The sequence below is a fragment of the Anser anser genome, assembly GCF_964211835.1.
Source record: "Anser anser genome assembly, chromosome: 2".
Taxonomy (NCBI): Eukaryota; Metazoa; Chordata; class Aves; order Anseriformes; family Anatidae; genus Anser; species Anser anser.
Window position 1 is genome coordinate 70,686,121 of NC_139721.1, and position 13,371 is coordinate 70,699,491.

The 13,371-nt window shown below is 39.9% G+C and overlaps 1 protein-coding gene across 9 annotated transcripts in view; it reads right to left on the reverse strand.

The window, feature by feature from the left end:
* Window positions 1-13,371, reverse strand: part of FHOD3 (formin homology 2 domain containing 3) — a 410,386-nt gene that overhangs the window by 354,265 nt on the left and 42,750 nt on the right. For all 9 annotated transcript variants that reach the window (XM_083826789.1, XM_083826793.1, XM_083826785.1 and 6 more), the window contains exon 3: window positions 6,182-6,246. In XM_083826789.1, the coding sequence (XP_083682915.1) occupies window positions 6,182-6,246 (65 nt within the window). The remainder of the gene's footprint in view (window positions 1-6,181; window positions 6,247-13,371) is intronic.

The following is a 13,371-nucleotide window of genomic DNA, read 5'->3' on the forward strand; positions in this document are numbered from 1 at the left end:
AGCTGAGGTTGATCCGACAAAGGAGGCTGACTATAACCATGCACTAGGAGTACAACATGAGTCTAGTATTTCAGTTTGAAGAGGTGTACATTTTGAAGAGAAGCACCATAAGTTATCTATACAGATAAATTTTTTGCAAAGCAATCTGATCAGGAGACCATGGGATTTTACTTGACGCATCTTTGTTCCACATTCTCAGTAAAGCAAGTTTAAATAAGCCTAAAAAGCTCAAAAAGGTATTTTTATCATACCCTTTGCAGCTATTTCATGATTCACCCAAACCGAAAAAAAAGCTGAACCAATCATATCTCCAACCACACCTGGAAGCAGGCCCCAGTACTGTCTGCACTGTCCTAACTAGAACTCATGTCATACTATTAAAAAAAAAAAAAAACTAACCCTAAAAAAAAGCCTCCAAACTCCGGCACCATTTTTCACATTTATTCAATTTGTGAGATGTCAGTTTACATCTAATAAACATGTTGTTTATTATCTTCATTTAAGCTGGGACTTCTACCGAGGAACGGCAAGAATCATAGGAGGTGTGTCATGATTACAAATCCATAATGCATGCGGGATCCCTATGTAGCACTATTAAATCCATTAATCACCATCTCCCCTGTCCCAATTATGCTAAGAACATACTTGATAAAGCAATTTCTACTCACCTCTCTGTTACCATCAGCGCACAGAACTGAAAACCACAGCGCTTCCGACAAATTCTCAAGGCACCTCTTTTGTTCCCTTTAAATTAAATCCGAATCGGTTGCACGTTTTGCTGAACTGCTAATGCTCTCCACATGTTCTCTCTCTCCAACAGAAAATGTTTTCTATTAGGAATGCCTAACACTGAACAGAAAACCGTAAAATGCCCTTCAAACAATCCAAAGTACTTCTTTTCTTGAGACTTGCATTTGAGTATATAAATCAAGCTGGCCCAAATGAAGAGCTCAAAGGAAAGACCTAATGCCACAATTAAGCTTCCTTTAGGAAAACTTTTTAATTAGACTCTTCCTCTTAGCGTATTTTGGATGGTTGTACACAAGAAAGCTGTTTATTTTAAATTCAATAAGCTATTCCTTTTAAGAAAAAGAAAAACAAAAGAGACAGCAGAAAGTTTTGAAGCATCAACTGCAGGAGCTTCACAGTCTCCGTAACTTTGAGAACTCCATTCCAGCCCTCAGCACACTGCAAACGGGGATATGCCAGACAAATGCAATACGATAATGAGATTTGGAGGGAGAAGCATCTGAAATGATAAAGTACCAATAACACGGGTTGTAGGCACAAGCTTAACTCTGCCCTCTGAGAAAGATACAACATGGTTTCACGTTTTCTTAACCAGAACCACTCTGTCTTTTCAACTCTTCTATACTATATTCACAAAAAGACAAAGCATATTTTTTTCCATCTCTCTGTATCTTAACTTCCCTGCAACAAAGTGCCAGATGCAGTTATTGACTTGAGCCTTGATTTTGTCTTCAGGAAAGCACGCGGTTCCACTGGGAAGGGACTTGCAGCTCAAGCACTTGGAGTGAAAGGTCATACCAAAGGTTCAATGTATACGTAAATAGTTGCAGGACCTAATCATATCTGCTCTAATACATACAACAAGTCCACATAATGGAAAACAGAAGGGAAAACTGTACATGGAAATGAGGACTAGATGCATATTTCAGCCATGAAAGGACAAATAAAAACAGCTGGCTTGCACTAGCCCTGTAGTTACAACTAGCTTGTAGCTTCCCTCAGGTGTAACAGAACAAAAACAACTCAAAGATATTTATGGCCAAGTTTCATAAGAGGTATCAAGAGCAAGATGATGTCAAAAAGGCAACCCAAAGGTCTGCGTGAAAAAGATCAATATTGGTGCTAACATGGCTAGATAAAGCAGATGCCCTAATGACAGGGGCTAGAAACAGCTGCAGTGCTGCATGGCCAACGTTACATCACCTACTTGGGAGCAATCCACGGCTCAGCGCTCATGGAAGGATGGGGAAGGGCAAGCGCGCTGTAAATCCACTAAGCTCCAGTAAATCTGCAACTGCCTATGTGCAAAAGCCAACAGAACGGGCTTATAAAACAGTGACGATGACTAATAATGAAGTTAGATTATACATTTAACAAGACCCTTGCAGTAATAGACTTGTACGCTGTTTAAGGACCTACCTGGTTCAAGCTACGAAACTTAATACTCAGATATCTACGCACATTGGTGTTTTTCATTTAGCAACAGATAAAAGCAAGACTTCACATAAATGCAGGAAGGGGCTGTAACGATACTGAAGTGTAATTATATAATGCAAAAAAAATTATAACCAACCAAGGTCGTTTTGTTTTCTATTTTTAATAATGGACCAATATAAAGGACAAGTAAAATTTAATACACCTTGCAACATTTCCCATTCTTCCAAGACACAGCACTCTGACCAATCCCAGGCCCATACACGTATCCAGAATTACATAAACCATCAATATTGGCATTCTTCTTGTATTACATTGTATTAACACCTAAAACTCACATTATTGTTTTTTGGTTGTTTTTGTTTGTTTGTTTTTTGGCAGAAGCATTCTAAGCTATTATCACAGGCCTAGCCCAAACTCTTTCTCAGTACTGTGAGTAACACTTCAGAGGATTCAGTCCCAAACCTAAACGTTTTAAAAGAGGACATGGGACTCTTGGGCTAGGTACAGCACTCAGGTACGCAAGAGCAAACGGTGTCTTTTCCCTCAGAGGCTACCCAAGATTTTAAGAGCAAACTACTAAGATGCAACCAACAGGCCCACGAAGCAAGAAGGAAGCAGCAGCTGAAGCAAACAGAGCTGTCCAAACAACCACGCTGTGAAGGCACCGAGCCCAGGAAGAGTGGAGCTCAAACTTCACAGCAGCTTTAAAACTTCCCTGTCAGAGTCGCTCTGACTAAAGTCTTCCATGTAGTTTCAAGGGCAAAAGTTTTTGGCACTGCTGGGGTTCTCACTTCAGAGCTACATCGGACTTTATCAGGGCTTCAGCTGAGCCCTGTAATTGTTAAACACGTACAAATTAAACTTATGGTAAGGCACGACTAAATATATAAAAGGAAAGTCACATGGCTGCCAAAAATACCAGAAAGACTTTTCCCACAGGGTATTAACTCACAATAAATCTAATTGAAATAAAAGGCTAAATTTGACAGATTTGGGGAAAAAAACAATTGATATTGTAAAATTCAATACCTGATCTTCCTCCACTAAGGACCCTTAACATCAACAGGTGCAAGAATACCTCTGTAATTTTCAATTACTTATATTCTATGAGCAAAACTGGTTTCAGCAATTCTTTTCATACAAAAGAACGCTGTAAATATGGCAGTTAGTAAAAAAAACCTCAATTTCATATTTGAAATTATCTTTTAATTAGTACTGACGCTTTAATCAGGATGAAGCCAAAATGGGAAAATAAGTAGAGCTATATTTAAATGAAAATTTGCTCCTTGATGCTTAAAGACCTTTAGTCTAAGCATGTGACAAGAACTCAATTTGAGAGAAAATAATATATACACCAATGCATTAAATTGAGTTGAGAGGTTTTGGAGTGACTGGTATGCAACAGAGCAGAAAATACTTCTCTCTAGCAACTTCCACACACAGGTTATTAGGCTTTATTCATTCCCTGCCCTGCTAAAAAAAACACAACAACAAAACAATTACAAAACAAACAAAAACACACCACCACATTTGACTTGGGATTTGCTAAAGCTTCCTAAGTCTTAAAAAATACTGGCCTGTAGTCAATACATCCTCTGACACTAAGGCCCATTGAATTCCCTGGAGAACCAAAGCCACTAATGCTGGAAAACTTTACTTGGAGATCTGAACGTAAACAGTCATGCATTTCCCACAATTAAAAGTATAACGTATTAGAGAGAAGACGACGTTGGTACAGCTTCCCAATGGGAGAATTTATGACATGAAAGCTAGTTCTGTACACTGCTTGGCTCTTCAAAACGATTTACAAACCTTCAGTGCAAGGATGGCTCTGAGGCAAGGGCCTCAGAAGAAGCCAGGACTTCTCGGAAGGCAGTCCTAGCTAGCCAGCGTTGACTTTGCATAGTCAGAAACATTTCTAACCACAATGCTTTCCAGGGATAACATGAAGACAATTGTAATTCTAACACAGGCGGGTGGGGACTGAAAGAAAATAGTCACAGCAAGATGTTTTTATTCCACGTAACACCATCTCAGATTGCTCTAGCTCCCGGCTTCTGCTCCAAATATGTAACGCATCTTTTAACCTCAAAACCTAATACTTCTATTTCAAAACAGACCTAACAGGCAGCTGATGTGAAAGTACACGCAGGATGAAGGAAAGCAACCACTGACAGAGAAACAACCCTCCTGCCCTGTGCCAAGTTTGACCGACAGACAGTTTACCACACAATGCCGCTATTAAGAACTGCTTCAAACAAACACATTCCAAAAAAAATAAGATACATTTAATACATCGAAACAAAAAAGGAAGAAAGAGAAGTTACATGACAACAAGCTATGGGCTGAAACAAAAACTTACGCTGAAAATCTAAACTTCAGGAGGGGGGCTGGAAATTAGAACCAGATCTTGCATTTGGCTTTTATGCCTGTACTGACCCGTGCCAAAAACCCACATCCAAACACACCTCACTTCTAGGATGCTAAGATCTGGACTCGAGTTTTGCAGCCTGGCTTCCTCTGTACTCAGCGCTGAATGCATTGCTGCTGCCAAAGCACAGCAGCACCTGACAAAGGAATACACTTCCACGCAAGAACAATTACAATACACACACAGTAATATGCCTAATTGCCTGCAGTAAGCTTGATCGCAAACGGATTAAAACCAAGTAGCCACGCAGAGAAGCTGGCAACAATTCCTGCAATCTGCGGAAACTATAAATTTTACATTAAAAGTGTTTTATAAAATGTCAATACAGGAAACATACGGAATCTTCTCATGGTGCACTGGTCTATTTTGCTAAAGATATTCACAGACCCAACAAAAACAAGCTTCCCTAAACTGTTCATAATTTCACTCATATTTACAAGATCAGCCCAGACTCTGCACCATCTCTGTTTCTCCTCCAATACTTAACACACAGGCTTGCTCTACTGTAGTTCTCCAAATCAATGGTAGTAATGGAGAATCTGTTCCTGCACGATGCAGCCTGAAGTTTGCTCTCAATGGTAGGTATTTGAGGAATTCTGTAGGTTGCTTATACGCAGTTCAAATTCCCATAAAGGCCATTTCATAACACGTCCTGGGGGCAGGGGAAAGAAGTTTAGATGTACTTAAAGCATGAAACCTCCAACAGCAACAGCACTGTGGCAGTAACACAAACTTCGACTTTCTTCTTTTATTAAGGAAAGTGTCTATGTTCTAATGCTTCATCTGTGATCTCTTAAAGCAAAACCATCCACGAGGTAAACAAGTTAGGGTGTTGAATCCACTACAGAAAAACTGAAAACAAATCAAGCAACTATGGCATGTAGATACAGGATTTGATTTTAAACCAGACGTCTATAACATCTCTCTTAACATTACCCAAACATGAGCATGAGCTTTGCCACTAACGCTCCGTGAAGCACGCTGGTCTATAGAACAGCAGAGAACATTAGCTCTGTGACAGCAAGTCTGCTTCCACACAGGCAATCTTAAAGCTCTTGTGACACACTTTATTAATTCAGACTTTGCCTCGTGACAGCACTGTTTTAACCAGAGTACTTCCAAGACAGCAACACTGCGATAATGACAGTAAGTAGCCAAGATCTGAAAGACCTGAAGCAGTAAATATTACATGCTATTAAAATGCTGTAGCTGCTGTGAGCCAACAATACCTCAGATTTCCTTCTCAGTTCAGAATACAATCTTCTTTAGGCACATACAAAGGCAGCAGCAAGACAAATAACCCAAAATTCTCCAGAGCATCTCCAACCATCGCATTTCACTTTCAAATGCTATACTTCTCTGAGATGTTTAACATAACTAAAGGATAATGTAACTAATAGCAATTTTACAGAGCAGCAAACACAACAAAGAAATAGATGTACTGGCCTACTACTCTTAACACAGCAAGCCTGACTCATATTCCCTAGACGTGCTTCCAAGGGATCCATTTTGTCTTTTTTTTTTTTTTTTAATCTTTTTTTAGGCATGTGGAACTTCACTTACCGATGCAGGCATGGACTCTCACTGACAGCTGGGTCCTCAAAATTATACTGTGCTTCTTGCCCCTCCTAAAAAATAGAAAAAAATATATGAAGATGTAGGGAGGAGGTAGAAGAGTTAGGAATGAAGGAGTTTAGCTGAGCTTGGGAAAAAAAAGGACAAGGGACAGTGTTGTGGATTTTGTCTTTGTTTCTTACCATCCAACTGTACCTTAATTGACAATAAATTACTTTTCCATAAGTCAAGTCTGTTTTGCCCTTACAGTTATTGGTAAGTAATCTCCCAGTCTTTATCCCAGAGTTTTTTCATCTTGTTTTCTCCCTGTCCTGTTGAAGAGGGGATTGCAGCTAGGAGTGTACCTGGCAGCTAGTCCAAGGTCAACCCACCACAATTCTCTAGAAATCCATATTAAAGAAGTACCAGCTGACGACTGCACACTTTAATGTTCACAGAAATACTTTAAAGCTAGGCATAGTCAAGTGCAAAAAGAAAATGCAAGGTCAAGGCAGAAGTTGCTTAAACTTTCACAATTCTGCTCACATACCCTGATCTGTCATCGAAGTCCATAAAGTATATCCTGGGCTGCATCAAAAGCAGTGTGGCCAACAGGGCAAGGGAGGTGATTCTCCCCCCCGTTCTGCTCTTGTGAGACCCCACCTGAAGCCCTGTATTCAGCTCCAGGGTCCCCAGCATAAGAAGGACATGGACCTGTTAGAGTGAGTTCAGAAGACTTCCATGAGGATGATCAGGAGGCTGGAGCCTCAGTCATACGCTTCATGATTCTGCTGAGAAGTTTCAGGGCTCAATCTTTTGCATCGACATCCAGCAAAATTTCCCACTGGATGTAACTTAATCAGAACAAACCCACCATTTCCAGAAAACAGTAAAGGTTCTTCTCCACCTTGCTGTATTTCAGCTTCCTGTCCATAGTTGTTTTGAGGAACGAAAATATTTTTCATGCTTTATACTCTGCAGGGAAGCCATGTCGGTAAAGTAGTGATAGATACTTTCAGAAAAACATCACTACCAAAAGGAAATTAGGAAAAAGAAGCACAATAAACAATTTATAAAGTGGTTAATATGAAATTATGTACCTGCTAATAAATGACTTGGTTCTAGTTTCAAAATGGCAACCTCTCTCTCTAATTAGGTTAAAAGATAAAAGTAAAAATCAAATTTTAAATCAAATCAGTCTTTAATTGTTCTGCAAGGACAAAGCAAGAAAAGTATCTAAGTTGTCTTAATACTGCTGCTGGTTTGCAGGTCTTTCGAACTGCCAAGCAGCAATATGCTCTTCCCCCACAAGAGCGGTCTGCAGTCTAGACTTGAAACTTTCCTGGAGAAATTCCAACGTTAGGACTGACACCCTGCCTACCTAAACTCCTCCTGCTGCTTCGGACACTGTGCTTTGCTGGGCTTCACATCCTGTGGATTGCTCCCAGATGCCCCTTTCACCAAGGGCGCCAGGACACCTGGGGAATATTTAATTAATAAAGTACTAGAGGAATCTTTGACACAGTAGAAAAAGATGTTAATGCTACCATCACTTGCTGATGTTTCAATTTCACTTGCACAAGACTCGACGTATTTGTATTGTGGTATATATAGTAACTCATCAAAAGATGGTAGTATTCTACTCACCCCCCATTACTTGAGACGAAAGGAAGAAATCTTTTATGGAAAGAAAAGATTAATGTTTTTTTCCAGGTGGTGGTGGTTTTTTGTTGTTGTTTATTTCCCCACCCCTTCCTTGTGGTTTGCTTGACTTTCTTTTTTCCTTGACAGGAAGGGCACCCAGGACCCTTCAGCAGTTTTACCAAGACAATCTGACGCTGCCACCTTACCCTTCACTACATCCCCTGCCCTCCCCAGTACCAGATTCAGTGCAGAAAACTGCTTCTTTTCAACTGTCCTTCCCTGATGGACTTGCTTAGCCTGCCTTATCCTGGCCACTCTTATCTTCAAGGACACACAGAGTTTTTCACATCACTGAAACCTCTAGTAAATGGGAAATAATTTTGCTAAGTTCTTTAGGTTAGATGCTCTCCTTCGTGAAGATGTCTCTGACTGTCAAGCTACAGTTGTATCCGCTCAGTTACAAGACAAGGAAAGAGCAGATTAATGCAGCACACAATCAGTAGAACAGCTAGCTGTTTCATCTGCTCTCAAGATTCAAAGCTGTTGGCAAACTAAAGTACCCATCCTCAAAGACAACATCTCATGTTAAGGTCCCAAGACAGCTGTGCAATTAAATTGCTCCTTACACACACAGCTTCAAATGCATGAGTAAGCCCATTGACCTTGACAGAGCTACTCAGAAGCTATTCATAAGCTTCAACGTGTGTTTCTTTGAGCAAGGAAAACTATCTATTTTAAATGCACTAAGTCTGTATCATCTTCATTTCCTGGTTTGTAATGCATTTTACTAAAAAATTAATAAAGAAAAAGGGAGAGGAGGGAACCAGTTTATCACATACATTTCAAAAGTAAAGCAAAAAACAAGAATTATTGCTCAAAATCTTTTCTTTGCTTCAGAAATTTCTTCACAATGACAATGGAAATTCCTTTCTCCAGAAACATTGGGGAAGTCACTCAAAACGAGAGAAACTCAGTAAGGAAGAAGGTGATGATGAAGTAACAGGAGTCTCAAGAAGGACATAGAAACAACGAAGTAGGAAGAAGATCCCAGGAATTAGGCAGAGCCAGAGACAAAACAACATGGGAGAAATGAGTCCTTCCTGCCATTCCTTTACGCTGAGCAAAAGGCTCTAGCTGTAGTTTAGGCTGAATTTTCCAGCCCAGGCAATAAATCCGCTGCAATGCCCTATTAAGGGACAAGAAAGTTACATGCAATGCAAGTCAGAATTTCAAAACTTGCTCTCAATGCAGTTAAATTCAAGTTTTTCTTGTACAATCCTCTCGTGATTACACCAAAACTCTACCCACTGATCTGAAACCAAAGCAAAGCTCATTTACAACGTTATTCCTATTAGCATCCACAGTGCTTTATGTTACGTGTAGGCTGCCCTACCAAAATCAAAGGCCTGGAGAAGAGAAGACAGAGAGGATCTTATCAATGTACTCAAATATCCGGGGGAAAGGAAGTCAAGATGACGGGCCCAGACTCTTCAGTGGTGTCCAGCAACAGGACAAGAGACAACGGGCACAGACTGAAACACAGGAAGTCCCATAGGAACACGAGGAAAAACTTCTTTATTGTATGGGTGACAGAGCGCAGGCACAGGTTGCCCAGAGAGACTGTGGAGTCTCCTTCCCTGAAGATCTTCAAAACCCACCTGGACGCAATCCAACCCTGGGCACCCTGCTCTGGGTGTCCCTGCTGGAGCAGGGGGTTGGACCAGGCAGCCTCCAGAGGGCCCTGCCGACCTCAGCCATGCTGTGACTGAGACGGATGAAAGAAACTTGATCCTTTTTCCAGAAAGTGCCACCAACCAACAGCAAATAAAGACAGAGGATAGAGAACCAAACCAGCCTTCGGTCGCGTTAACTATTGCATATGTAAACTGGTAACGGGTTTCTGCAAATTAAGTAACAATACAGTAGCACTATATATGAGATTTCAACTCCCGCACAGGGAAGATTCTTTCTATTTGTTTAAAGCCATTATTTACCCTCCACCACACCAAGCCAGCCGCATGGTAAGCTGCCAATACAGGGCAGCAACCCCTGAATTCCCCCAGCGTGAAGGTGTATTTCCTAGTATCCAGAATGTGATTTAAAAGAAACAGCTTACATTTCTACCTGAAAACAAGAAAAATTTCTTATGGAGATGTTCTTTACATACATTTCTTCATTTAATAAGAGTGCTAATAACTACACGAAGCACGTGTGAAGGATAGGAGTTTCAGATCTTTCTGTTAAAAGTAAACATGTCTGCATTCCTCCCTCACCCTTTACATAACATAAAGAAAATCTCCAAAATTTGGTTTAGAAAGCCAATTAAACCAACAATTTAAAGCTCATCTGACTTGTTTTCACAGATTAGTCTGCCTGTTCCTAGGCATTAATTTCCGCAGCATAACAGAGCAGTTGCACTAAAAACAAAAAGAGTTCAGAAATATATTGGGACGGAAATAATTTCAAATAAACAGGGTTGATTTATTTAAAGCAAAATCTATGCACGTAATAAAGACTGTGCATTCTACTCTTACCTAGTGCTTATAAGGCTTGCAGCTTTCTTAGAATTACTTTGTTTGGGTTTTTTTGTTTGTTTGTTTTGGTGGTGGTGGTGTTTGTTTTGTTCTTTTTTGTCTGTTTGTTTTAATGTTAATGAAGTACCCAGAAGTATTTAATAGTTAATTTAATAGCCTTATGAGCACCATTAGAGTAGACAAATTTTACATCGCATGATGATGTCAGATTCTGCCAAGATCTACATTGATATCAGATTCATTATTGCTATTGGATTAACTTAACTCTTTGAAAAAGAAAACTGCTGTACTAGAATAGACAATTACACAAAAACTATTTTTTTTTAACCTGGGAGATAGCGGTTCCTCCAGCTCCCATCTGAGCATCTTGCAAGACAGCCTAGATGTAATAGAAAACAAATTCTAAGATATTTGATTTAAACTTACAACAGCAGCAAAGGGATGCCGTGTTCAGTGCATTGACCTCCTCTTTCCCATTGTTCTATTATTACACAGGGCTAATAACACAGGTTACATCCTTCCTCCTCACATCCATGCTTCCTCATCCTGCTCCAGGATGAGGACCACCGCAAAGAGCAACTCGCTCATGTTTGCACTGCATGCAGCTTGTGAGACTATGTAAAACCTATACATTGAAGCTTACCCTCTTCAGGTTCACCAAAAAAAATAAAGGTGAAATCAGATACTGGCAAACACTGTCTTTCCCATTGTTACACAGGCTTGGTATCAGTAAACCCTCGCAGCAAGGCCAACTGTGAACCAGGTGGTATCAGATGAACCAGGCATCCAAATAACTAGCCCAAGCCTCTCCTGACATAATCAGATGTTATTTTCACCATCCTTCATGACCACTAGCAAAGCAAACAAAAGGTGACCAAACCAAGGTAACTAACGTTTCGGCAATTGCCATTTTACCCCAAGGAGAGCATCACACTGGACAGAAAACTAACCTTAATGCAGTACCTGCGTACATCTACCAATCCGTAATAAGCACTGGAAATGTTTGCAGATTTGGCCAGCACATAAAGCCAGCCCAACTTGACAACTTCCCATATAACAATTCTGCACCTACTACTGCCTGATGTAATGATCTCAATGTTATGAAAACCTATCTAACACAGATGCTGCTCTTAGTGGAAAGTTTTCAGAGCACACATGCAAAACACATGCTTCGCATTCTCTTACAGCCTCTCATAGCACTCAGGTTTCTTGGTGTACCATCAACCTCCCCAGATAATCACATCCAGGTTTTTCAAGAGGAGTAGCTTAATGAGAACAGCATCCAACAGCAATCCCTAAGCTCAAGAACGAGCCACTGCCTCCTCAGAGCGGAGCCTGGTCAATAGCATGCCACCAGAAGCAAACACATGGCAATGTGCCTTCCATAAAGTGTGTTATTTTTACAATGCAGCTGGCTTTCACATCTTCATTTCAGCACCTATACATGTCCATCTTCACTTGCACACACCTTTCAGACAGTGAAAAATGCTCCTACAATGGGGTATTGCCTCACACTCAGTTGCTTCATAGTTTAAGTTATTCCCAAACAGAGGAAAACAAACTATTCCTTGTTGAGTGTATAAAGGATGGAATTTTTGCAAGAGTTCAAGTACTCAAGTCTATCAGGTTTTCCCTGAAAAAGATATGCAAGCCAGCTCATACACAATAAGAAAGGTGTTTCTTAGTCTGCCATTAATCAGAAAGCATAAATCCTAGGCTTTGATTTCAAAGCCACTAAGATACGGTTTGAGTGCAGTTTCAATATGATATGCTTCCCCGTTCAGTTGTAGATTGAAGAAATGCAAAAAAAATTCTGATACTTTTTAAAAAAAGATGTGTAAAAACCAAGAGAATGCATGTGCATGGAGAGAGGAATTAAGAATCTCTCTGAAAGTCATCATAAAGTCTCAATCCAACAAATAACTTTTTTTAACTAGCTGACCATCAACTGTCACATTCTCACTAAATAATAGAAACAAAGTGTTTAACACACTGCTGACCCCTAAGAAAAGAAGTCTTAAATGCTAAGATTCACCTCCAAGTACTCTACAAATGGATGATAGCAATAGTAGCTCCTTCTGGTTCTAGAAACAGAGGCAAACACACACATCTATCTTTAAATGATTTCAATAGACTTTCCTTTCTTACCTCAGTTTTTCCACCTAAAAACTTAGACTGAAATCATAACGTGTCTACATCCTGTTCTTGCAATACTCCTGCAAGTCATCTAATTATTTCACAGATTTTATTTAGAGCATTGCTGGACAATAACACATTGACTAAAGCAACAGCCATTCAACGAACAGATAAAAGTAGACAGAGACTAGTCAGATGACCATTCATTCTTTATTTAAAAACAAAAAATTAAAATAAAAAAATGCAGGTAGAAATAATCCCTACAGCATATTTCCAAAAAGAAAACTAAGCAGGCAAAATGCTGCAGACTAATCAGTGAAAGCAACGGTATGCAATGGAACAAAGTCTGCTGAAACTCATACGCACTTTTTCCCTAGAGATTATTCCAGTATTATTATGTTCTGTATTTTCCAACATGAATATAACAATTAACTGCCTCACTGCCTACTAACAACCTAAACACCATGCAGGAAGCAACTTGTGAGTGCCTGTGTCACTGCAGCAGGAAGGACTATGCACAGATTGCCACTACAAGGTCACGGTCTTTACACCCACCTGCTCCTACCCAAGAGCAATAGTAACGGGGCAGAGTTCTCCTTTCTTTTCCTTTTGAAATGGAAAAGGAATTGGATGGAAAGAGAAGGGGGAAGAAGATGAGAAACATCAAAAAGGGTCGAGTAAAACCTTCAAGGGATTCACCAAGCATGTCTCATGATCCACATTCATAATGCATAAGTATTCTTACTAATGTATTCTCAGTAAATGTTGATAAAGTCTTCTGTGTACTTTACCACAAAGCAATGATTTTTGCCAACAAAAAGTGAATCACTTTCTTATGCTATGAAAATGCAGCAAGCTTAAACAGGGGAACATCTGTTCCATTTG